The sequence below is a fragment of the Carassius auratus genome, chromosome 15 (assembly GCF_003368295.1).
Source record: "Carassius auratus strain Wakin chromosome 15, ASM336829v1, whole genome shotgun sequence".
Classification (NCBI taxonomy): domain Eukaryota; kingdom Metazoa; phylum Chordata; class Actinopteri; order Cypriniformes; family Cyprinidae; genus Carassius; species Carassius auratus.
Window position 1 is genome coordinate 10,969,103 of NC_039257.1, and position 26,662 is coordinate 10,995,764.

General features: G+C 37.1%; 3 protein-coding genes across 3 annotated transcripts in view; 1 reads left to right on the forward strand and 2 right to left on the reverse strand.

Moving 5' to 3' along the window:
* The window catches only part of LOC113115080 (E3 ubiquitin-protein ligase CBL-like), a 33,853-nt gene extending 23,007 nt beyond the window's left edge, over positions 1-10,846 (reverse strand). Inside the window, exons 1-2 of the mRNA XM_026282349.1 lie at positions 10,331-10,846; positions 3,592-3,839 (exon numbers count right to left, since the gene is read on the reverse strand). Coding sequence (XP_026138134.1) covers positions 3,592-3,839; positions 10,331-10,477 — 395 coding nt within the window. The 5' untranslated portion in view covers positions 10,478-10,846. The remainder of the gene's footprint in view (positions 1-3,591; positions 3,840-10,330) is intronic.
* Positions 10,847-12,552: 1,706 nt separating this feature from the next.
* On the forward strand, positions 12,553-15,883 carry drc12 (dynein regulatory complex subunit 12 homolog). The gene is made up of 6 exons (XM_026282353.1): positions 12,553-12,729; positions 12,852-12,917; positions 13,014-13,133; positions 14,542-14,634; positions 14,738-14,868; positions 15,259-15,883. Exons 1-6 carry the CDS (start codon positions 12,660-12,662, stop codon positions 15,385-15,387), a joined length of 609 nt encoding a protein of 202 aa, XP_026138138.1. The 5' UTR covers positions 12,553-12,659; the 3' UTR covers positions 15,388-15,883.
* Positions 15,884-19,135: 3,252 nt separating this feature from the next.
* Positions 19,136-26,662, reverse strand: part of LOC113115083 (glutamate receptor ionotropic, kainate 4-like) — a 297,646-nt gene continuing 290,119 nt past the window's right edge. Inside the window, exons 17-21 of the mRNA XM_026282354.1 lie at positions 25,727-25,892; positions 25,087-25,312; positions 23,503-23,631; positions 23,308-23,426; positions 19,136-20,826 (exon numbers count right to left, since the gene is read on the reverse strand). Of these exons, the coding sequence (XP_026138139.1) occupies positions 20,443-20,826; positions 23,308-23,426; positions 23,503-23,631; positions 25,087-25,312; positions 25,727-25,892 (1,024 nt within the window). The 3' untranslated portion in view covers positions 19,136-20,442. The remainder of the gene's footprint in view (positions 20,827-23,307; positions 23,427-23,502; positions 23,632-25,086; positions 25,313-25,726; positions 25,893-26,662) is intronic.

Sequence of the window (26,662 nt, forward strand, 5' to 3'; positions counted from 1 at the left end):
CAAAAATTTCAGTACTGATGAAAATGTGCTTTTTTAGTTCAGCCAAATGACGTCAAGCGTAAAAGCATAGTTAACGTTTAAGTCTGCAATAATGCGTCAATCCACAATTCAGTAATGGATTTTAATAACAGATGACAGTGATTACAATCTTATTCAGATGTGTTACAGAGCCCATCCTAGATTATATGCACGACTTAAAGAAAATAATTTGTATTATTATTCTTACTTGGATGCATCAACTTCAACAAAGCAAGTTAAATGCTGTTATTAGCATGCTCAATTATGACATGTATACATTCAGGAATATATGGAAATTTATTTGGTAACAAAATGGGAAAATATTCCACATACTTGTTAATCATATGAATCTTCCTGTACAAGATTTCAAGTATGCTTCAAATATTCCTTTTCATATTTCTATGATATGCAAACTTACTACACATATTCATCAGTTTACCTAGTCTGTTTGCAGCAAGTATCAATATCGAGATAAAGAGGCTGAAGTCAAAATGTTGGTGTCTCGCCAACCCTAGGCAGCACTAGAGGTGGAGAGAAGAGTGCATGAAGATCTATAACGGTCTTCAGTACTACCAAGGTGAAAGTGATTCTGCGAATATTAAACTGCTATAGACTGTGAGTGTAAGAAGTGGCAGGTTTTGGCTAGCCTCAGAAATGCATGTTGAGGAGGCCTTATAGAAACAGGAAGGGGAAGTGAGCGTGTTAACAGGAAGAGCGGTGTCTGAGTGGTGCAAAGTATGACTGGTGTGTCAGAGTTAATCATTAAATTATTCACACTTAATACGATCACCTCCACCCCCTCAGTTAAGCCCCAGCGTCTAACAACACGGAAAAGCTTTGGATAAGATTCTCGAGAATTTGCCACCAAAGCGGTTTAAAAAGAGGTCCACGTCATGCAAAAGGTTTTTATGTGAATGCTCTTATGGTTACAAACGTCTACATTTTCAGCTTGAAAATTCTTTGCTAATTTCAGAAAAGTGAAGTAGTATGAAAAATACGAAATGACAATACAGCCTGATACGAGAACCCACTGTACTACGGGAAGTGAGATTATAAGATTGACGGAAGTATGAACATTTTTATGAAGTTTACAATCAAGTCAGACTGATTGTCCTGAGGGACAATGTACAGGACTCATGGGAATGTGTGGGACTTTAGCTCTTTAAATTATGCATCCACTTCTAAACATATTGTAGGTTCCTTCTAGCTCAAACGTAAGCCAAAAGTATTTGAAAGACATCACATTGGTTTCTAAGGTTTAGCAGACCCATTAAATGTTATTTTCATACACAAAATAAATGTAGAATAGGATTTTCATATATGAGATACATTGGTATCTATTCTATCTGAAAATGAAACAACTATCTTGTTTTGTAGGCTGCATAAAGACAATGAAAATTGAGGCAGGAGAATATGAAGATGTATAACAAATGATATAAGGGTTTTAATTAGGGATGTTCATTTTGACTGGTTAACCGTTAACCAGCAGTTAAGAATTTTGACCAATTAATAATATCAGTTAAATGGTTAAAAAATATATTTAAAAAGGTTTGCTGCATGGTTAAAATAGGCCTATATATATATTTATAATTAGGGCTATCACTTTTTATTAGATATTCGAATATGCATTCGAACATGACGTGAAATACCTGTAATCGAACTATAAATAAAATATCAGTTTTTTTAAAATGCCATGTGGAGCGCATTTTTTACAGTCTATGATTATACCGTTTGTTTTTTTATTTTATTCTTTGCCATCTTATCCAGTAGAGGGCACTCTAGATGTATTGTAGCATAGGCCCATGACCAAATCACGTGTATAAAAGCTAGTAGCCAGGCATGTCTGTGCGCTCCGAACGTGTGTTCTCCACCGCGGGGAACACTGTAAATAAAAAGAGATGTGCGTATACGTTGATATACAAATATATTCAAATACATTGCATGATATTCGAATGAGATTTTTCTCAAAAGTGACAGCCCTAATATAAGTATATTCATTTATAAATAATAATAAAGGCTGTGCAGAAATCTAATTCGATTTTCATGCGCATCTCATCAGTAAAGGTGCTCCTGTAATTAGTTGTATATCTCCAGCACGTGCGTTCAGATCAGGGTTGCCAGGTTTTCACAACAAAGCCTGCCCACTTGCTCCAGGGTTAAAATGCAAGTTTTTTGGCAGGGTTGCCTTGGTAAAATTCGCATTTTAGGTGCTAAATATCACGTTATTGGGATTGGTGTCGCTGCAACCCGCGGACATGAAAAAAAAAAACTGCGGACTCAGGACTTGATTGTGCCATCCCAAAGAAGCACAAAGTCACTTTTACATACTTTTCAATTAAATGTTCCCTCCTTATGGAATGACCTCCCCAACTCAATCCAAGCAGCTGAGTCCTTAGCCATCTTCAAGAATCGGCTTAAAACACGTCTCTTCCATCTTTATTTGACCCTCTAACTTGAACACTCACTATTCTATTCTTGTTGCACAGTTTTTCGTTAATTTTCTTAATTTATTATTTAAGTAAAAATATATTTCACGTGCCATTTTTTACTACCAAGACAAAGTTTCTGAGTGTGAGTTATTCCATAATGGACACACACAGTTCTGTCGCTGGAGAACTGAAACGTAAACAAAGGAATTATGATCCATATTACAACGTTATTGCTTCATTGGACTAAACATGCTTCATGAGATGTTGTTCAGTGGACCCTTACCTTTCTATCTAAACCAGGATTTGCAGCTGTGGATGCGTTTATGACTCGTTATCACAACGAATCTGGTATGTACATCATTTTCATTCTTCATGTTTTGATGTGTACTGCTTACACAAATGTAGCAAATACAGTCTTTATAAGCTTTCCATTGAAAAACAGCAATCTTTCATCAATGCTTGAGGCTTAGATCTTTATAATGATATATAGTTTGTCAAGATTAAATTTATCCCATTTAATTATTATTATTATTTAATTATTCGTAAACATTGATATGTGCGAGTAGAGGACGCAGGCGTCGGGGTGCAGGCTAAATGGTTAAACAATGTTACACCTGGAAACTCTTAGCCCCACTTACACTCTTCCTTTTTTTGACTGGTCCTATTTGCATTACACATTCTTCCTCTGTCCACTCACATGAGCCCAGTGTTTCTAGGAGAAGCAGAAGAACCACAGGCCTGATACCATCTCAGACCACTTTCATGCTCTACTCATTTGCATCTTTGATATACAACTTGAGCTCCAGTTTAACTCAATGTAACCTCTACTCAAATTCTTTGAAGAGATCGGTTTCACATGATTCGAGGACTGACGAACCATGTTTTGCTGCTTCTGCTTTTGCCTCCCACACTGAGTCAATATGCAGAACATTCCAAAAAACACGAACTAGCTCAGGAAACGTCTAAAAGATGGCTTAAGATCTCGGAGCTCTGATTTCATACCCAACGCAATGTTTCGTCAAAATAGAAAAAGCGGACACCTTATTTTGTCACTATGGATTGTACTTAACACATCTTTTTAGCCGCTTACAACTTATGAAGGCAACTTGGTTATCTGACATATTATAAATAAAGATAAACACACCTGGGTTGAGAGTTCTCCTCAAACATTCGCTCTTTGCCGTCTTTGAACAGGCTTATGGTCTGTTTGGTCTTCTTGGTCAAGTTCTCCATGAAAACGCGGAAGTACTCGTTGTCACCCAGTGTTTCCATCTTGCCTTCGTAGCGGGATAGGATAGTGCGGAGATGCTGGTAGGTGTCTGGTAACAGGTCCAGGATGTACGGAGGACTGTTCTTCAAGGCCAACTTGGGGTTCTGGCATAGCCGGACCACCTAAAAAACAAAAGAGAAAAGCAGCTGATGGTAAATATGGTATCTTTCAGCAAAAGTGAAAATGGTGGGTTGCTACAATACTGAGAATTCCAGAAAACAATTATTTGATGAATAAAGTTTAAAAGAAAAGCTTCATTATTTATTTGAAATGTTTCTATCATACTACTCTGTACTGCACACTGTTTTGCATCCTTGCTAAAAACTACGTCCTTTCCAAAAATCACAATTTCTTAACAACTTACTGACCCTGAAAGGTAGAGTACACCAAAGATTGCATTAGCATAAAGCTAATTTGCTCATAAACTAGTCACTGTTTTATACTATAATGTTGGACTTCCAGATTTCACATTAATTTATATTTCACTTCATTTTTATTATAGAGCTTTTCACAATACATGTCGTTTTCAAAGCAGCTTTACAGAAAGATAATATGCTTGTCTACAATTGTCTGTTAACAGCAGCCGACAAGCTCTGTTCAAATATTCTGATATAAATATTCTGTACAATTCTCCAAAGGCGTATTAATTTGACTATCGATCAAAAAAAAAAAAAAAAGAGAACTGCAAACTAACCTCATATCCTCTGCGGGTCAACGTTTTGCAAGTTTTCTCTTGCAGTGTGAGGGGAAAAATAAGAACTACACTGACAAGGGCTTGAAAACTGTTAACCAAACCATAAATACACACAAAACTTAAGGTCACACAGCAGAACATTCCAGAGAGAAGAATCTTAAAGTCCAAAGGATTTTTGTGAGCTACATATGATGACAACTGTGTTTGCACAAAAGACACAGTTCTGCAATCTACAGCACTATGCTGTCATCTCAATTTCCACAACATTTACAGCTGGAGACTGGGAATGACAGTGTGTACTTTGCAGCTATAGGGATTTAATGCTTGAGATTAGGGTTGGGCGGCATGATAAAAATGCTGTTTATAATGGTATTGCATACAATGTTTTTTTTTATTTTCCTGTCAACTCAATGAGAAATGAATATGCTTAATAACTGTGTTGGTCTACTCTTGCATTAAACAACTAGCATTTCAAAAATAGGAGTTTAATAAAATGTAAAGGGTTAGGTTAAAGATTATAGATTAAATATAGATTAATCCTTATAAGAGTTAGTCAAAATCAGTGAGATTTTTTTTCCGTTAACAGAGATTTTCTGTAAGTTTATCCCTCAATTGTAAATCACTTTGGATAAAAGAATCTGCAAAATGCAAATGTAAATGTAAGCCTGCTTTCACTTTAAGAATGAAAGCATGGATCCAAAAATACCGATACCGATTTTCTTTCTCAACTATTTACGTTAAGACACATACTAGTCAACATTTGAAGTGGCTCAAAACCTTTCCTAAAAGTTGTCCCAAAACCAAAATGTGTTCTTGTCTTAGAACAACTTTGATTAACTTTTTTGATCCACTTCAAATCTTAGACTACTGTAGACCTAGTTTACTAGGATATTCGCCAAGGCGAACATGTTGATGTAATTTGTTCAAGTATCGGTTCATCCATGCACAAAAGAATGGAAAAGAGCTCAATTAGGTATTAGCATGCTGTCGATGCATCTGTCTGTATGTGTGCGTGTCACTGCGTGCCTGAAAAACTTCTTACAAGTGCTCGACAATCTGTCAACTATCCCAAGTGTTTTTTATGCTGTTATCGTCCCGACAAGCGAGTGATGAGCAAGAATGCACATGTTAGCGGTAATGCATAGACGGACATTGGGGAAAATGTGTAAAGTATCAAAATAAGGTACCCATTCATACTACAGATATCGATATTTTACGTGTGGCATCGATACATAGTATCATTAGACATTTAATTTATGTTTCGATCCATATCGATCGATCATTACAGATCTATAAAAAAAGTACAGTAAAAACAGCCTATTTAAAAAAATTGCAATTCCAATTTAAAATAACTTTTTTAATATATATATATACTTATAAATTGTATTTGTTTCTGTGATGGCAAAGCTGAATTTCCAACAGTCATTACTCCAGTCTTAAGTGTCACATGATCATCCAGAAATCATTTTAATATGCTCATTTGCTGTTCAAGAAAAATGTATTATCATTTGAAAACAGTTGTGCTGCTTAATACACTTTTTTCTAGATTCTTTGATGAATAGAAAGTTCAAGAGAACAGGATTTATTTAAAATAAAAATTGTATTTAATATTATGATCAGTAATTACAAAAAATTCCCAACTTTATTAAACGGTTAATTGTCAATTGTACAGTGAAATCTTTACGCACACGCACACACATATACATATTAGGGGTGCAACGGTATGTGTATTCGTACTTGACCGTTTCGGTACGGTGCAAGTTTGTACCGAATGACCGAATGCAATATTTTGTTTTCCATACAAACAAATTAAGTGGCGGAAGTCTCTGCGTTCAGCACAAATCCCGCCTTGCAGCTGATTCTAAAGTTTTTAAAAGGTATCATGCGAGTGTGAACATCACTACAACTAGGAAAAAAACGACTGTAATTCAAACTCAGCTCCCGTCTGCATTTAAACAGACCTTTGCTCTTAATTTCCAATCGGTCCAACGCAACAACAAAATCTGAGCATGTCTAAAAACTTAAACTGTTGATGCTGCACTTTACACTTTAGAAAAGTTATATATATATATTTTAAATATGAGCAGGCCTACAAGCTGGGATTGGTAATGCTGCACTGTAATCATAGTTATTTATTTATATTTTTCATTATATTTTATTATCTCGGTCTCCTCTCCACCAGTTAGCTGGTGTGTGGTGGGCGTTCTGGCGCATTATGGCTGCCGTCGCATCATCCAGGTGGATGCTGCACACTGGTGGTGGATGAGGAGATACTCCCTGACTATGTAAAGCACTTTAGCGCTTTATATATGTAATTAATTTTTATTATGTGATATTGGTTAGAGATAAAGTATTTTATTTAGTGGAGAACTTTGCAGCAGTATTTTATTTCTTATTCTTTTTTTATTTTATATATATTTTATTAAAATATGTTTTAAAAAAGTGTAAACAAATTGTTATAAAAATGTTTATAGTAATAAACAACCTGCAGTTTAATGTTTGCATTTCTTTCCCTTACTGTACCGAAAATTTACCGAACCGTGACTTTAAAACCGAGGTACGTACCGAACCGTGATTTTTGCGTACCGTTACACCCCAAAACATATATATCCTCATTCCATTCAACCCTACTGGAGGCCACAAAGCGGTTAAAATCATCCAAGAAAAAAAAACACCACCACTCCATTCCAGACATTAAATCATTATGATTAAGTGCATGGCCTCAAACCACTTCATTAGCCAAACAACTTAATGGCTAGACTGATGGTCCAATAGGCTTTGCTTTAATTCATACATAGAGGCTTTCTTCGGTCTGGACTAAAGCTACGTATCATCACCTTCTGAACTACTGATTAAGACGTGGGTGGGAAATTTGAGGAAACGGGAAACTGCTCAAATGTCACCACTGTGCTGCGGACGCACGTTCCAGCAATAAGTGTCCGGCGCTGCCTGCAGCTGCTCAGAGTACTTGCAGCCGCTCTTATCTATTTTGTCTTCAGCACAGGACCAGCTGTGATTGGGGGGTGGGGAGAGGTGATGACATCATTGAGGTGGGGGTTGTCACCATCCAGTCTGACTTGTGCTCCAAAGCTTCTGGATCTCATGCACCCCCATCCCCTGACAGCCAAAAGATAAGACTGTGGCGACAGGACGTCCCAAGAATTATCAGTGAATAAGCATACATCTATGTGTTCTGTTCACGTGCAGACGTGTGTTCATTAGGGCTTCCAGTGATGACCTGAATTCAGAATAATAATAATAATACAAAAGTGCAGAGAAAAGTCAGCTTGGCTTCAAGCATCAGAAACTATACCAGGAATTCGATTAAAATAGACATCATTTACAATGCACCAATAAAAATAACACACTCAAACAATGCAACAGTGCCATTTACAGTCTTAAATCTGCATTCATAGTATAAGAACAACCTTATCAAAGTATGGAAATATACCGCCAAAAACAACTACAATCGACATGTAGTTTAATGATTGCTAAACCTTATAAGGAGACCAAAGTGTAGATAATCTGTTTGTAAATATGGTGAACACAACAGACGCATACACAGGGAAAACCCATAGTCAAATACAGAATTCTATAGAGTTTTTGACTATGCAATGTTTTTGCATGTTAAGATTCAAAGGGAAGAAGCTAAACTTCTGCTCTTGTGTATTTGGTAAGAGGTTGAATATTTACAGAATTTAACTAAATGGATAGCATGGAAATGTTACCTTTGGATAATAAATAGCAAAGTCATGATAAACTTAAAAGTTTAAGTCTTATGAATATAACATTGCAAGTGGAACTTCTCCTAATGTCACATTTCCTGAATCAACGTTCGTGATGTTCACACTAAACAATCATTTAAAGGTTTTATAATCTAAGTCTCAGCAGATTTAACATAAAGTGGAAATTTACAATGTTATGTTGCAAAAACGGGGAGATTCGCTTATGAAGGCAATGTGATATGTCACATGTGCACTAACCAAACTTCCCAGTGTGAAACTAAACAAATAGGAAGTTGCAAAGTTATCAGTCAGCAAGCATTATCTGCTCTTCTCAGTAAAAATGAAATAGTCTTCCTGTGCAACAAGCATTTGAAAACATAAATTAAAAGCCATCTTTAGTATCAAAGCATCAACAGGATAAGTTTAAAATGAGCCCCCTGTGACAGATGCACCGTTTCGCTCATGTATCAGTGTGAAGATCACAGGAAGTGTGAGGTCAGTAACCACAACTTTTTTTCCATGAACTGCAGCTTTAACTTTTGTATTGTGAGGCAGCAAATTCAACAAAAGAAAACCACTCTAGTAGACAGATGTTCGCATAAAAGTTGTACGTTTTAAAGTTTCTCTGTCAGTTGATTAAATTCTTAGTACATTAACTCTAAACTAAAGCCTGACATATGAAAAATATGTTACTTTGAAATGGAAAACTTTACTGAAAAGGTAATTACAAATTATAAAATAATATATATATATATATAAACTAACTTTTTTCTAAGTTGAACATGCATTTTAAGTTTTGTATTTTATTTAATACATTAGGTTTTTTTATGGCTCATGGTATAATATAATGAGAATGTGTTGCTCACGCTTGAAGATAATACCCATTTCAAAGGCATGAACTGAGAAAAATAAATAAATAAATACATTTGTTGCAGCTGCCGTAATGTGTATTGCTAAATTCTGAAATTCTAATGTGTAGTTATTTACGTCAATAACTTCATTATAGTATAGCAGAGCATATTAAGGAAACATGAAATGCTGAGCTGCTTCATTCCAACAAATGTTCAACTAAACATATTAATAATATAAAAGTTATTCTTACGTTTACATTATATTAAAAACTTGTACAACCTGGAGGCGGGCGGCATTACAATTTGGCTAAAAGGATTTTAACTTGCAAAAAAGGTATGAACTATCAATCATAGGGCGGGAGGCATGTAGCACATTGTGTGCGCGAAGTCTTGATGTTGATCATTTAGAAGTCTTAGAAATGCACATATCAAAGGATACAGTAGGCTTTATACAGCTAATCAGGTGTGAAGGAAGGACTGTGTGCCTAGCGGCTACATCCACACCTGATCACAAGCTCAACCCTACTAAGATCTGCATTACATCCCAAAACAACTAACTTTTAATAAAGCTGCATATTAAGCTTCATATGACTGGGACACATTAGTTTATATTCCACTTAAAAACATATTCCAAGCACTTATAGTCAAGAAAAAAAGTGATGACACTTCCTGATTGTCCAATAATAAGAATGATAGATAGATAGATAGATAGATAGATAGATAGATAGATAGATAGATAGATAGATAGATAGATAGATAGATAGATAGATAGAGGAACAAGAACAGCAAGTAGTTGTTGAAAGAGCAGATCAGTCCACGTCTACACGGAGAAAATGCAATTTAACCAACTGACTGATCAGCAACCAGATCAGTAACGTCACACACCGGTTGCTTAACCAACTTTGGGATTTCCAGACTGTTCATTTGAGCATCCTGAAGGAGTCACTTTTGAAGAGATATGCCCAAACCATTCCTAGTCGTCTTACCATATAAACAATATTTAACGTTATCAGTTAAAGAACTGCCACAAGCTATTAAGCTAGCACAACTAGCACAGAACCCTGTACCATATTCACGAGTCCTACTGGGCAAGCTGAGGCGTACGAGTAAAGCAAAATGACCTACTGTCTAAAACTAGATATTCTCAGAGTATATGGCCGGCTGAATATAGTTTAATAGCCGGCAAATCATTTAGATAATTGCTTCAGCAGAGCTGCCCTGCCATATTGCATTAGGACTCCTCCGTGCAGGCCATCCGGCTAAGCTAACAAGAGACCGAGGCTGCTAGCTACAGCGACTTTCTCTGGTATCTTCCTGTTGTGTTTTGAGTAATAGCCACCCACCTTATCCATGAATTTCCAGCATTTCTCCACCGTCTTTTTGTCTACGGCCCCGGGCTGGTGATGGGAGTGGTGGAGATGATGGTGAGGCTGAAAAGCGTCCTTCATCAAGCCAATAAGCCCCCCACCTTTCTTCAGGTTTCCTGCCATATTCGGACTCGGAGTGGTCTTTTCCTAGTCAAAATATCACTGGGTTCGGATACCCCCCGGTGAGGACAGCGCCCGAGTCCGGTTCGGTTCGAGCGAGGGTCCGTCAAGGGGGGGGAGAAGCGTTTTATCGATGCAAGACTCCCATTAAAACCCCCGTGCAGGAAACCGCCGTTTCTCGCTGTGTTGAATACGCTCGGCTAGTGCGGCGGATCCCGTTAAAAACAAAGCGTAAAATAAGTTTTGATGGGTGCTTGGACGAGGAGGAACAACTGCTTTCACATCGACACCCCGTGCGTGATGTTCCCTGTTCTTGCAGCTCTCTCTCTTTCGCTATCTGTACGCTTCTGCAGAGCGATGTCGATTCGTGATCGAATCCTTCATTTGAGTCGGATCCTTTGAATGAATCGGTTAGTTCGGATCGTTTGAATGAATCTGCTCACAAAACTGGTAAACTAAAATAGTTTTACAGGTAAAATTAAATTAGGATGGTTAATATATGTGCAGATTATATTTAAGATCGAAATCGAATTGAAATGATCTTCCAACCCCTATCTAGAGAGATGACTTACTGACAATTATCAAACTGAAAACTAATCTCTTTAATAACTATTTGACTTCATCCTAAAACAAACAAACAAACAAAAAACTTTTTCTAATTTCTTTAATTTGACTTCATCCTATATATATATATATATATATATATATAAACTTTTACTAATTTCTTTTTAATGAATTCTCTGTTTGTAATTATGTAATTCTCTGTCTGTATATGATTTGTACAATTTGTATATATGAATTATATGACCATAATCATTGCTACAATAATCACATGAAAATGACACATGAAATTACAATAAACACAATCAAAACATTAATAATAAACCTATGACTATATATGACTTTGATTTAGTTTGCAGTAATATTAATCAATAAACAATACATAATAACTTGCAAATACAGAATAACAATGTGTTGAACAAAAATGTATATATATATATATATATATATATATATATATATATATATATATATATATATATATATATATATATATATATATACCGTAAATATAAAGAAAATCCTTTTTTTTTCCAAAAAATATTGGAAAGTTTCAAAGCCTATGTGTTAGGGACCACGTGATGACTTATTAGCGAAGTGACGTACAAAGATAGTGGAATCGGTTCTTTGAGGGGACCTGTCCGAAAGATTCGATTCACTGAAATGAATCGGACCTCCCATCACTACTTTTGCAACGGGAAGTTCAGGTTGAGCAAGTCAAGAGCTCTTGCAAGCAAAAAGCAAGGGGAAAAGCGATCACTCACGTTATTTATAAACACAGCACAGATTGTCTTTCACCATATGAAAATGCAATATTAGATCGCGAAATTATAACATAATGAAATAAGATAAATAAAACAGTTTGGGTAATAAACAGCACCTCGAACTCCCCCTCCCGAGCTCGTGTGATTGCACTTCCTGTTCCGCCTGTAAGTCCTCGCCCTCTCTCATATTTCTCCGCCTCCGTTTTCGCTCCTCTTGCGAATATACGAATCCTACTATGGTGAAATTCACGACTAATGAATATTGAATAGGTAACGTAACCGGAAAGGTTACCAAGCAACGTAAGCAATGACGTGGTTAATATTCATGAGCTAAGCATTTTTAGAAGTAGCGTACTTTCGCCGCCCACTGGGTTAAACATTTTTTTTGACACATTTCAAGAATTGGTCTAATAATATATGATGCTTGATTCGGTGATAATTTATAATTATTTCTTATTATTATTTATATTCACAAATATACAAAAATTAAATTTAAAGAAAAGTAAATAGGCTACTTGTGAATGAGAGTTGCCTCTACAGAACTCCGCGTTCTTTCCTTAAAAATGAAACAGTGAGATTCTCTTTCAAGAATCTAAGAAATTCAGAAATACCTCAAAATACTTTATTGTCCTTAACACAAAACGACGCGCTTAGCAACTATATACACACTTCCAAGCAACGAGCCGGTAACGTAGTGCAATGCGGATACGTAGACCAACTTTATTTGTCATTCTGGAGAGGTGATTGGCTAACGGCTCTCTCTAACCACGCCCACGCTGCCAGGCTGCTCTGTATACACAATACAGACACAATGAACTTTTCCTTCAGTTCGAAACACGCAGCTCTATAATCTTTAAACCATGCCACCAAAAAAGAAAGGGAAAGGAAACAACAAAAAGGAAAAGTCCAAAAAGAGCACAACAGAAAAAGGTTTTTCTATAAACTACTGTACAACATTTTATTTTATAAACACAAAATAATGTAGCTGCTTAACAATAGTAGCCCCTATTTTATTGACATGATCAATTTTTCTATTTTTTCTAATCATACAGATGATGGACTTACAGAGAAGTATCGGAGAAGTGCCTTAGACGTGGCTGTTTTAAAGGAACATCTTGGTAAGGCAGATATTAAATTGGCCTGTTTTAGGAGTTGTTGTGGTGTCCAGCTCTATGAAAACATTAAGAAAGGAACTTCTCTACCAATCTCATCAGCTCTGAGGACCAGTATAACGCGTCAGGCCACAGCAGTGAGAGATGACTTGAGAAGTCAAATCAGAGATCTGGAGCAGGTGCTCAGTCAGGAACGATCAGACATGAAGGACATCACTACAGGTCTGTATAAAGTGTATTTCTTTATTTCAGCTCGATTGATATAGCACACCTGCATGAAACAATGTGTACTTCAAGTTCATATACTCATGTTTTATGCTGTATTGTTTTCGAAATATTTGAAAGGTGCATGTAGCAGTCTATAGAACAAAACTTGCTGAGGAATGCTGAATTTTGGCTTTCTCAATGTCTCAAAAAGTTTCACTTAATTAATATCTTGAAGCTTCCCTAAAGATCCTAGTGATACCAAAAAATCGTTATTTCTGACATATAGATAACATTACATTTCACAGACTTCGGTATTTCATAATCTTGCTCAATATTTCTGAGGTCACCTGATGGACTTTAGTTTATTTTCTTGAAATGACATGATTAATTGATCCACAGCAAAATTCAAAACGAAAGTTCGGATTGAAAGAAAGCAGCATTTATTTCAGTAAAAATACAGTAAAAACAGTAATATTGTGAAATATTATTACAAAGATAACTATTTTTTATTTTTATATATTTTAAACTGTAATTAGAACTTTTTATTCATCAAAGTATCCTAAAAAAGCATCACGTTCTGAAAAAATATTAAGCAGCAGAACTGTTTCCAACTTTGATAATGAATCATCATATTAAAATGATTTCTAAAGGATCATGTGATAATGATCCTAAAAATGCAGCTTTGCATCACAGAAATAAATGCTAATTTAAAATATAATTAATGTAAAAACAATTATTTTAAATTGTAATAATATATAACAATCTAAATTTTTTTTCTGTATTTTTGATCAAATAAATGCAGGTTTGATGAGCCTTTTATTCAAAAACATAAAAAAATAATGTTTCCAAACTTTTGGTTTGTACTGTACTGTATATATATATATATATATATATATATATATATATATATATATATATATATATATATATATATATATATATATATATATAATTATTTATTTGAGAAAGTTTAAGAGAACAGCATTTATTTGAAATGTAAATATTTGAACACTATACTGTAAATATCTTTATTGTCATTTTTGATTAATTTAATGCTTGCTAAATGAAAGTGTTAGATTCTTCAAAAGTCATTCTAATATGCTGATTTGTTGTTCAAGAAACATTAATACAATAATAATATTTCATAGTATAGTCATGATTATGATAATGAAAATTTGGGTGTAAACCCAAAATATAGATTTTTCAGGATCCTCTGATAAATAGAAAGAGCAAAAGAACAAGCTTTTAATTTGAAAAAGAAATCTATTATCGATTTTTATAAAGGTTAGATTTCATTTCATATAACACGACATTATAAATGTCATCAAGTAATAATGTTACTCACCTCTTTATGACTTATGTAAATGTATATCATTGCTTTCCAACACAATATGTATTGTATTGTACACAAACTTGTTTTCAGATCTCAACCGCCAGTATAAGTCCATGGAAACAGGCCTGCAGACTAAAGTAAACAGGCTTGAAGTGAGTGTAGACATGCTTGAGACGCAGCTCGGTAAGTCCAGGCATAAACACATTCAAATTCTTGTGCTTATCATAGGCAGTGCACATGCTCTCCAATCACATGCTGATCACAAACAAGGCCTCTCTTTGATTAGCCGAATGTCAGGTTCAACTAAAATGGGAAAGAGAGCAGCGAGAGAAGACAGAAGCAGAAAAAGACACCATCATCTCTGACCTCCAAAGCAAACTGGACAGTATGGAGAGAGAGTGTGAGAAGATCCTGCACGTAAGTCAGAGTCATGGCTCTGTAAGTGATTAAGTGAAATATCAGTGCTGTGTCAAAATATATATTAGATGCTTGAATGGATGACATATTTTATCAGCATTACACAAGGCTTAGCTCAAGTTGCTCAGTGACATTTCAAAGCGTGACAGACTAATCTACCTCAACGAAATGAGGTATAATTAATGCTATAATAAAACAAATTAAAATGATAACAAATCTAATTGCCATCCACAAGGTTATCCATTTCAGCTTTTACTATTTTAGCATATAGAGACCATCTGCACCTCTAAATGCTTGTGCCAGATGGTGAGGCATGGCCCATTTAATAAGCTACTTTTCATCTTAAATCGAGTGCGCTTTTAATAATTGGTGTCTATTGGCCTGATACAGGGCTGTCTGGACAGTTTGCTCTCTCACCTGGCTGAGACACGGCTGCAGTGGGAAGAACAGAGCACAGTCATTCATCAGGATGTCAAGGACACGCTCAGAGACTTTGGGTTAAACCCGCTTCACATATGAGGACACCTTCAGTTGAGCGCTGTGAACAGAACAGGAGCAGGACCAGGACTTCTGACCTCTGACATCTAAGCAATTGCATAATACTGCATAAACCAGGAGTTTTCAAAATCCTATATATAGTACGGGTCAGTACTTTCTTTTAAAGAAATTATTAGGTTTAATTAGCAAGGATGCATTAAATTGATCAAAAGTGACAGTAAAAAGATTTATGCTTCAAAAGAGTTCTGTTTTAAATCAATGCTGTTCTTTTAAAATTTCTATTCATCAGTAACCCCCTGATGAGCATCATATCAGCATATTAGAATGATTTCTGAAGAATCATACCCTGGACCACAAAACCAGTCATATGGGTCAATTTCTTGAAATTGAGAGTTATACTTCATCTGAAAGCTGAATAAATAAGCTTTGTTATGATAGGACAATATTTGGCCGAGACAACTATTTGAAAATCGGGAATCTGAGGGTGCAAACAAATCACAATACCGAAGTTGTCCAAATGAAGTTCTTAGAAATGCATATGTCTAATCAAAAATTTGATTTTGATATATTTACAATAGGACATTTACAAAATATGATCTTTACTTAATATCCTAATGATTTTTGACATGAAAAGAATAAACAATTAATTTGACTTAAGACTTGGTTTTGTGCTTTAGGGTCACATATGACACTGAAGACTCAAGTAATGGCTGCTGAAAATTCAGCTTCGGCATCACAGGAATAAATTACATTAAAAAAATATATTCAAATAGAAAACAGTCATTTTAACTTGTCACTATATTTTACAACATCACTGTTTTACTTTATTTTGATTAAAAAAAAAAAAGATAGAATAAGAGACCTCTTTCAAAAACATTAGAAAATCTTTCTCACTAATTGAAGACATTCATATATTCAGTTAAACAGGTTTGGGAACAGTGCTAGCTTGTGCCGATATCAACTTCAACTGAGGTCTAAATCCTGAACTAAAAATTGATCTGAAAACAACAACAACAAAAGACATTGTCTTAATTATCACATTACGAAGGTCTAGCTGATTTGAAATTAGTGACTTTTAAAAATTTGTTCTCAGGACTCAGGACATACATTTTTACAGTTAATTTATCCTTAAGTGAATATTGTTTACATTTGGAATTACCATACCTGATATTAGCATAATTCGATGAAGCAGTTTAATCATTGTGTTAATAAGGCCAACTTGTCTTTTGGTCTTATTTATGAAACAAGCAGACTGTATTTCCATACATAATTGTCTTACAAGTGTTTCATGAATAAAGTCTTCTGATCCAATCCCTTTACAACAGACAGTGCAGTTCATTTTGTCTCCAGCAGGGGTCTCTGTTGGTCAAATTTTCTGTCGCTATTCCAATTTGCACAGTATTTCCACGTTTAAATTGATCAAAATGTAAAAATGATTTTACTAAAATAATGTAATAACCCTTTTATGATTACCCCCCCCCCCCAAAAAAAAAAAGAATGTGTAGGATGTTTACCTGTTGTGTTCTTCTTAGTAAGAGTCCAAGAGTATGCTCTAATGCCCCTGACAGACGCCAGCTGTTGATTCACGAATGTGAGATTCCCCGAGAGAGACTGTCTGGAATAAGCTCTACAAACATCACCTCAATACAAAAATCTTGATTACACAGATGATTGCGTTAACGAAGTTATATGTTAAATAACTGACCTTGTCATGTCACAAAAATGTCACATTCATGGCACTACATTGATATTTTCTATGTGCAGCAGTAAGGCCTACTCTATCTGACAGGCAGATGATCAATGTCTCCCAATCTGAGATCAATCAATAAATGGAAAGCAGAAAAAAGCAAACAGAGTTATATTTCACTTAAATCTGTAACATGACTGGCTGTTGTTCTTCTCATTTAAGCACTGCTGGTGAACAAAAGGTGGCAAAATGAACATGACATTAATATCTACCAATACTCACAGGGATGTTAACAGCATTTCCACAGTGAAACGAAAATGGGAAATAACATTTTGAGCTATGCTGTTACTTACCTTTGATAATATGTTTCAGAACATTAAAAAGAGTAAGATTAATTCTGCTGTAAGTGACAAACCAGTGATCTGAAACGGATTTGTAGCAGCATTGGGTCCTTTTAGAGAAAGAAAATTGTATCGTTTTAGAAGAACGGGCTGTTTTAATATATTGCCTTTAATAATAAATAATTTTTTGAAACTGTGAAAATCACTAATATGTGGCAAGTCAACACAATTCATAAAACCTAACATTCAAATACCTCTGACATAATATTGGATGTGTTGTTATTCAGGTAGTGTAGGCTAGGCCTGTATTGACTTTAACTTTGTGGCCATTCACACAGAAAGCATTTTTGAATATTATGGCCATATACCCTGATTAAGGTTTATTTTGCCCCTGCCCTATGTGGCACCGCTGGAAATGCAATACGTGCCTGAATTGCAGTCTGACACATTTCGGAGCACAACAACATGACATCTAGTTTAGTGATGTCATTAAGTGTAAATCAGCAAAAAAGTCAAATTTCCTTCTGTTGGACTGAAACCAGTCGCGACACTAAGAATTAAAGCCAGAGATGCAATTTAATTCTGTGGAAACAGGTTAGAGCTGAATGAAGAAATAAATGGGTTGGAGAAGGGCAGTATTCTGAGAGAGATAGAGGCTGCCCTCGGGAATGCATCCGGACTGATTGGGCTCGGAGCTTTGCGTGTCTCACTAATAAGTCCTGTCTTCAGCCATGACATTTCAGTCTCTGAACAATTTACACTCATTACCATCAAACCATCATAGCGCTGGACAACTTAGTGTTTGATTCCCATCATTTAGACATTTGCAGATGTTGAAGATATTTCTTCAGTTTGAAAATACTCAGGATTGAGGCAAACACAGAAGCTCATGGCAATATTACATTTTGGCGAATCGATGGCTAATTCATATGGACCTACATGCTTCTTTCTAAATATCAGTTTTGTATGAATTACATTGTAACCTCTTGAGACTGGGTGGTAAGTTCTCATTGAAACAAATATTTATAAGAAGGATTTAGTAAAGAGAAATGAATAATGCTATCACAAAAATGTACTCAGTAAGCCATTTTGAGGTTACATGACAAGCCCAATACTACTTTCTTTATCTTGTTAACCCTCCTATTAGTGGCCACTTTGGATAATGGAATAAACTAGTTATGTCTGGGTGCAAATTGTGCATTTCAATGACATTAGAAGCTTGTAACTTAACAATTTTTTTGACAGATGTGAAGAATTGCTGCATGTTAATTTTTGGCAATATTTCGTTGCTTTTACCCAAATTGTAATGGCTAATTGTAAACTACTTGTTTTAAACTTCCTGTGTAAGCAGTCAGTTGTCACTCCAAGCAGTTATTGTCTCCCAAATGTTTTTGCTTGTTTGTTGACACTCTTGAAACCAGCTTGTGCTTCTGTGAACCTAAAGCAGATGTGCAGCTGATGCCATGCCCCACATTGTAAATGTGTCACAACTTGAAGTTGCCCCGATAGAGTTGTCTGCAGTTCTGTGTATCCAGCGAAAATCCACCTGCACATACAGCTTTGCCATTGTTCATCAGAGGCCTGAAACACACACACTTGCAAAGCCATTCCATCCTGCAATAAGAAATGAATGGAGCTCTATTTGAACACCTAGAAAAATACATGTTTACAGAAAGGGCTGACAGATCCAGGAGACAAAACTTTTAAGAACAAAGCCAACCTTTCACAGAATTGAACACAATGCCATTTATTTTTGTCAGGCACTAACACCGTATTGAAATATCATGTAGAAATGGATTCAGTTCAATAGAAATGCACAGAAATAATCAACATGGGTAGTAAGTAACCTCTAATGGCTCTCCAAAACGTGAAGGCAATTTATTACAATTTGGCACTGCAAGGGTAACATCATGTCTAATAAAATAATTTCATTTTAGTATCCAAATTCTGCTTCAGCTGTGGTGCGTTGAAAAACTGATTCCAGCTTTAAAAGGGTGTTCAACAAAAGTATGACTCCAAGATGTCACATGAACTAATGAACGTTTCATGGTTTCAAACAAGAAAATAAACATGAAACATGAGATGTTATTTAATATAAAGAAATACCTGAATGTATATAGGCCTATGATCTCCAATGTCTCGTCACACAGGTGTGTCTAGATGGAGTGACCCTGTCTGTAGTTGATTTCATCATGTATTGAGTGGTACAGATGAATGCAATCACCTCAGATCTCACTTTCCTGATGTTTTCTAGAAAGTGAACGCATCGGACACCTCCAAGCGCCCCGCAGGAATGGCAAAAATAAGGGTGAATGGAAATTGGCATAAATCCTAGTTAGTTTCCCAATGCAAGTTTTCTAAATGGGCGCATAATCTTCCACTTTCCAACAATTATGTGCAGTTTTCATATCCGGGGGGTGCAATAAAAGGAATCAAAACTTAAAAGAATGAAAGGCAAAATACAGAACGTCTGTCTTCAACCAGAAAAAATATAATTCCCATGTTCTTCTTCATTCAGTAGCATCTAAATCCCTCTTACATGCACGTCAAACATTCAGAAACCTTTTTAATAGAATATGACTATTAATAAAAACAGATCATAGTTGTTTTTGAGTTCAGTTCTCTTGATAGTTACTCCTTCAGGGGCCGGAATGAGACGGCAACAACACAGAATCAATACAAAGTATTTTGGCACTCTAAAAAAGGGTTGCGCGTGGTTTGACACAGTCTGCAGCCGTCCGCCGTGTGAAAAACCAAACTAAACCGGTGTTGTGAGAAGGAGATAATAGCAATATAGTGGTATCACAACAAAAGAGGAATAATTTAAAAATAAACCAACAGCACAGTAAGACAAATATACTGCATAGTACATAGCCCCTCTGCTGTGTCCTCCGAAAGCAGAGGGCTGTAAGGACAGTGTACAGAAACCAGATGCAGCTCCTGGGCTGAATTGAGCAGCACGGACAGCTTCTCCGGCGCCTGTGCTCCCATAATCCCTGGGTCCAGCAAAGCTGTCGTTTAACATCTATCCGCCACAGATCTGAGAGGTTATTCGTGTTCACTGTTGTTGGTGCCGTTCTCCCACTCTATACTCTCCTCGCTGTGGCTGGGCGATGCTCCTGGAGGGCCGGCCGGGCGCACTCGAATGCCCTGGAAGCGCCGGCACTCCGGGCAGATGCGAATGTGACTGCACCCTCTCGCCACCAAGGCGGCCTCCTGCGCGAGTCTGTGGGAGAGGGGTTCGGATAGGCCTGTGCCTGTGCACAGCTTGCCGTTGCTGAGGCTCGCCGCTGCCGCCCGCGCCCGTCGCTCGTCCAGGGGCAGAGGCTGCGGTCGCAACACGCTGGCTCCGCGCCTGCGCCGTAACTGCAGGCTGTCCTGACACAGCACGATGCCCTGCAGCTCTCGTAGCATCTCCTCGCACACGGACAGCTGTGAGGCACAGACACGGAGACAGAGGGAGAGAAAGAGAGAGAAAGAGAGGCCAGGGGGTCTCGCTGACACACTGCTCGCAGGGGGTGGCAGGCAGCACAGCCAGAGCATTGATCAAAAACAACACTGGGCTATACAGGGGGCGGTGGCTGTTTATCTGACTGATGCACCGCAGAGAAATCACAGAAAATGTCCTGAAGTGCCTGGTGATCTTGGTGTGTGCTCATTACGTTCTCAACAAGTTCACTTGAAATCTTTAAATGTATTCTGTTAGATTTGCATTTCAAAAATAAAAATAAAAAATAACACGTGATAAGTGAGTGGAACTGCTGTGTTTGGGGTCATTCTTTGTATGCAATGCCTTTTGCTTTGAAAAATTGGTCTCAGATTGCTCCCAGGAGGATTTTCGATGAGTTTGGATGATTGTTTACGCAAAACAATCTGATTATTTGAACGCATATATATTTTTAATCACTTTAGGAACAGAGGCGGCGTGTTTTCCTGCGTCCTCTGGTGCAGTTTATCATCTTAATGGAATCCTGTCATAAATGGAATATTATCACACAGTATTAGAAAAATAAAGTTTCGATTAGGGGCTGTTAAATAAATCATCTTTGCTTTGAATCATTCATTTCTCTTAATGGTTGTTTTAAAGTAGTATTTTTCTTTTGTACTCAGTAGTGTTTTCCCAACGTTAATATCCTGTGGTGACATCAAATTTCAAGGGAAATACTATGCATATCCACTCAAAGCAAACTAAAATCAGTCATCAGTCCTCAGCACAGTATCATTAAGAATTGACCTTTTAATTTATACCCTGTGAAGTTACAGTCTGTTAAGATGTGTTCACAAAAAAGGCACTATTGTTTATTGTCAATAGAGAAGCATTGTGTGGGGGCGGGGCCTTTCAAACCAAGCAGCTTTCTATTGGTCAATTCAGTGAATCTGTGTGACCAAATTGAACCTGTTGCAAAATCTGAGTGGAGGAATCGATCACCCTCATCCAAATTTCAGATTGCATGGATTCTTATTGAAACTCTTACACTCAAGGTTTTGTGTGACAAGTAAAGAACATAAACTACAAAAAAAAAAAAAAAAAAAAAAAAACGATGGTTGTGATGTGCTTTAACAATTTTTTTAAACATATATAACATATTAACATATTAACATAACATATTTGCTGATGAAATCCAGAACTCAGCTGATGAAGCTCAACCAGTGCTGTTTTCTGAACATTTAGTCAAGTAAGACACCCTTTTCAATGAAAGCTGTGAGGAATAGACCTGCAGTCTTTACAATGGCACGCACTGTAGAAGGTCCTAGTTTACATACATTTCACAACTACCAACTTTTAAAACTAGGTATGTTGTTAAACAACAGTGCAGTCCATTGAACACACTGTACTTCAGTTCCTCACAGCCTTGTTTACATTCTTGTCAAAAATTAAATATGGTGCTACCTTGCCTGAGGTCTATAAAAGATAAGCATCACATATGATGCATAGTTAAAAACAAAAATATACTCCAATCTATTTTTGTCATCATACCGTGAGGCTGAAAAGGCACTGCATACAAACAATGTGATTCTGGGAGCTTTAATGTGTAGTAGATATTTAATTGGAGGGGCCATCTTGGTGTTGGACCAATGAATTATGTTGGTAAGATATGTAAGATATGTGCACTAGTTAAAATGAGGACAGAGACATGCCAGTGTGGTTTAAAGCGCTGAATATACTGTACACTTACATGCAGAAATGCACCTCACACACACATAAACAAACACAGACACACTATTAGCATTACCTAATGCTAACACGCAAAGCTATATTTCCCTTAGGGATAATGCAAATATTCACTCTACTTATCAGAAATGGGTTTAACTGCACTGCACTAGTCATTTTGACTTGATGTTGAGATATACAGTACAAACACAATCACACAAACACCCATATTTCCAAGCAGTTTTCAATTAGGATTTAGTTTAGCCTCACTTCAAACACACCCATAGACAAACACAAACATCATTCTTCTTCGAATATTTACCCACAATGCTCAGTCTATGAATATGGGAAATCACAACTAAGTCATGAAGACATTTTTAACAAACAACATGCATTTACACCCTCCAAAAAAAGTCACGTCTTGGGCTTCTACTGAAACATGCTGAAGTGTTTATTTAGTAAACAAAATCACAATGTTTCGTTTGAAACAACGCAGTCACACAACCATCGATGATTTGATTCAGGGAGGAAAATAAAAGACAAAAAAGAAGGAACTTCATTCCATTCAGACATTAAAAAGCGTAAAATCTAAAAGCGTCTGGCACCTTTAGCGTGTGATGGCCTGTGTAGATCAGTTTGAGGTATATTCTTTGGTGTGCTGGTGGTGAGGTGCGGGATGGGGTGTGGGGGGATCAGGGAGGGAGGCGCGAGGGCGGGGAGAAGGACAGAAAGCAGAGGCAGGTAAAATAGCCCTCTCTCACCTCTGTTGCTGGCGTATGACGCAGCATCCACACAAACTCCAACACCGCCATGAAGATGGCCACCAGAAGACCACACACAAGCACCACGAAGATCCCACCGATGTTCTCCATGCCCAGACCTTCACAAAAACACACATGATGAATGTCTCCTTAAAGATACTGTTTGGACCTGCGCCTGAGTGAAAAGTGGTTCACCTTTCGCTCGATGATCCTCCTCTTTTGGACACTTGCCACCATCCCACCATTTCCTCTTCAGGATTTCTAAGCGGTTTTCCTCCTGTAGTTTGAGTATGGCCAGGTCAAACTCATCTCTGTAGACCGAGCCTGAAACAAAACATCCATCTTAGAGAGCTAGAGCTTGATGTATGTTTTCTGCTGTACTGACTCCTGCCACTCTACTGGTGAACCTTTATTGTAAAGGTTCTTATTGTAAACTAAACTCTGCCATCAATCATGTCGATTAAAACATCTGCTGGACATAGCTGGGTTCAAATCAATTCAGTGCAATTGATATTCAATCAATGGTTTCAACTTCAGATATAGGATTAAAGCCTGGTGTGCACTGTGCTATTTTGGCTACGATTTTGCCATCTGAGACAGATTTTTGGCGAATATAAAAGATTTATATCATTATAGGACAAGACTGGCAGCCTTGGATAGCTTACTGTCATGTGCTCACTAATGGCCAATTAGTCATCGCATCAGGTGATGTTCTGACAGTGTGTGAAATTTCAGGTTGCAATTGTGAAGTGTGACTGTTGCTACAAGGCCTGTCTAATAAACAGTCCATAAGAACACAACAAGTGATGATGTGTGTGCAAGAGCATTGTATATAATAGTAGTCTACATGGCAAATAATAATAAAAGTAAATAAAATTTGAATTCAGAATTTAGTTTTGAATGCTTTATAAATAATAAAATAATAAAAGAAAAGAAAAGGGATAGTTCACCCAAAAAATAAAATTCTGTCATTAATGACTCAACATAATGGCGCTCCAAACCCGTAAGACCTTCTTTCATCTTTGGAACACAAATTAAGATATATTTGATAAAATCTGTGAGCTTTCTCACCCTGCACAGACAGGACTTTTTTTTCACATGAACATGTCGAAGACTCGCATGGAAGAGAAGAAACTGCTGAATAAATTCACATGGACTATTTTAACAATGTCCTTATTACCTTTCTAGTCGTTGAATGTTTCAGTTGAGTTTCTGTCTATGCAGGTTCAGAAAGCTCTCGGATTTGATAAAAAATATCTTAATTTGTGTTCTGAAGATGAATGAACGTCTGATGGGTTTGAAATTACATGAGGGTGAGTAATTAATAACAGAATTTTCTTTTTTTGGGTGAACTAACCCTTTAATTTAAAAGTTATAAGAGCTATTTAGCATTTACTTTATGTTATGATTAAACTACATCAAGTTTCTTTTGCCACCACAGATTATGAGACATTTTCTTTCAGGTAAAGCATACATTAGTGCAAGGGTTTGCTTGGGTGTGAGGTACCATTTTGCATGTAAATGAGTATGTCAGATCGTCACATGATTGATCTACCAGTCAACGCTGTCTTGACCAAAGTTGTGTATCGTTCAGTAGCATACAGTACATGGCCATTGATGTTGCACAGTCTGCCTTGGCTTCTACCCAAGATCTCACTGAGAACACATTATACAGTCTGACTAGAGATGATCTGTGTGAGATTCCTTGCTACATTTCTTTTGCACTTATCTGCATTTGAATCAATACAAGTCCTGGCTAACTCTACATAAATTCCTCACCCAGAGGCATGCCAATGCCATAGCCCTTGGTGTCCAGCAGGCCTCCGATCTGGGTGAGATTGCAGTTGCGCTGGCGGTAGTACTCGTTCATGGTGCTCTCCAGCAGGTACGCATAATTAGAGTTGAGCACTCGGGCGATGCCCTCCTCAGTGCTCTTCACAAACACGCTGGGCTGCTTGGAGTACATGAAGTTCCACATGCGCTGGTACGTCTGGTAGCGGGAGTTCTAACCGGAAAACAGGAGATATTAGATTCGTTACATTTGCTCCTCAACTTTCGTCTGGTGTCCTGACAGCCAATCACTAGAGCTTTTGAGGAGGTGAGACTGATTGTGTTAACCAAGGACTTGACGGTTGATAAGCTGACAGTTTGACATGTTGATGTGACAACTGAATATGTGAAACAGTCTGTGCTCGCTGAGGGGCGGGTTGAGAAACATCCCTCCGGCACATCAAAGAGTTTGAATTAGTCTGGGACGGCCCTCTGGAGAGGGCAAGATATCGAAGGGCACTGATATTAAGACAGCAAACAGATAAAGCCCAAAGTAGGGAAGAGCACTAGTGACATGGGTAATAAACCTGCCGACAGGCCATTGATTTGTGGGAGGAGTTTTCTTCTATTTTGTCCTTGAAGATCTCACCTGGAAGAAGGTCATGGTGGACCCGCCGTGCATGGTGCCGTATTGGATGGCCGTTTGGTCAGCCAGATCATCCACGGATTCGATGGGCACCTCCATCCTCTGCACAGTGAGAAAGGCCGCCAAGTTGGCTGTGTAGGAAGAGATGATGATCAAGGTGAAGGCCCACCTGGAACGACAAACCAGTTTTAGACGTGAAGAATGGAAAGCTTTGCCCCAACATCAAAAGAGCTCGGCGCTACTGTGAGCTCCGCATCCGAATGAGAAGTTGAAAGGCTCCTCTGAATACTGTACGCCCGTTCAGAATACTCAAAAATAGCTCGCTTTTATTCTCCACTGACCTCGGTGTGCTGCAGTCGACGAGGCCTCGAAAAATGACAGTACAATAACGCAGCAGAAAAACAGAGGCCAAGTGAGAGTAGCACTTTTATCTGCTATATCCAGCAGCTGACAATGAGATCAGGGTGTAGCAGAATGTAATACTCTGCTGAAAGGAACATCTTCGACTGGCTGGTTAATGCTGGTTTGGGTACTGGTCGAGCTGGTAAACCAGTTTAAGCATGCAAAATCTAACTGGTTTTCAGTGAGGTATTGCTGGATTAAGCTAGTTGACCCTAAAATTAAAGACCTAAAAATCTAAATGAATGCAAAATGAATGCATAAAGGAGGGAATATGCAAATGTGTTAATGTTTCAATTATTTGTTTAAGTCCCAAGTACAATAATAAATATTCAATAATCATTCTTGTAGATAAAACATATGTTTTATGCTAACATGTTTATGGGTGAAATTAAAATTTCCTGCCTATTTTTTGCAGATTATTTTGATATGATCCTGATTGATATGGGCCATCTTATTTCACAACAAAAATTTCCATGGCTTCTGGGCAGATTTTACATGAAGAAATAAGACCAAAATCAGTCAAAAACCTATTCATTA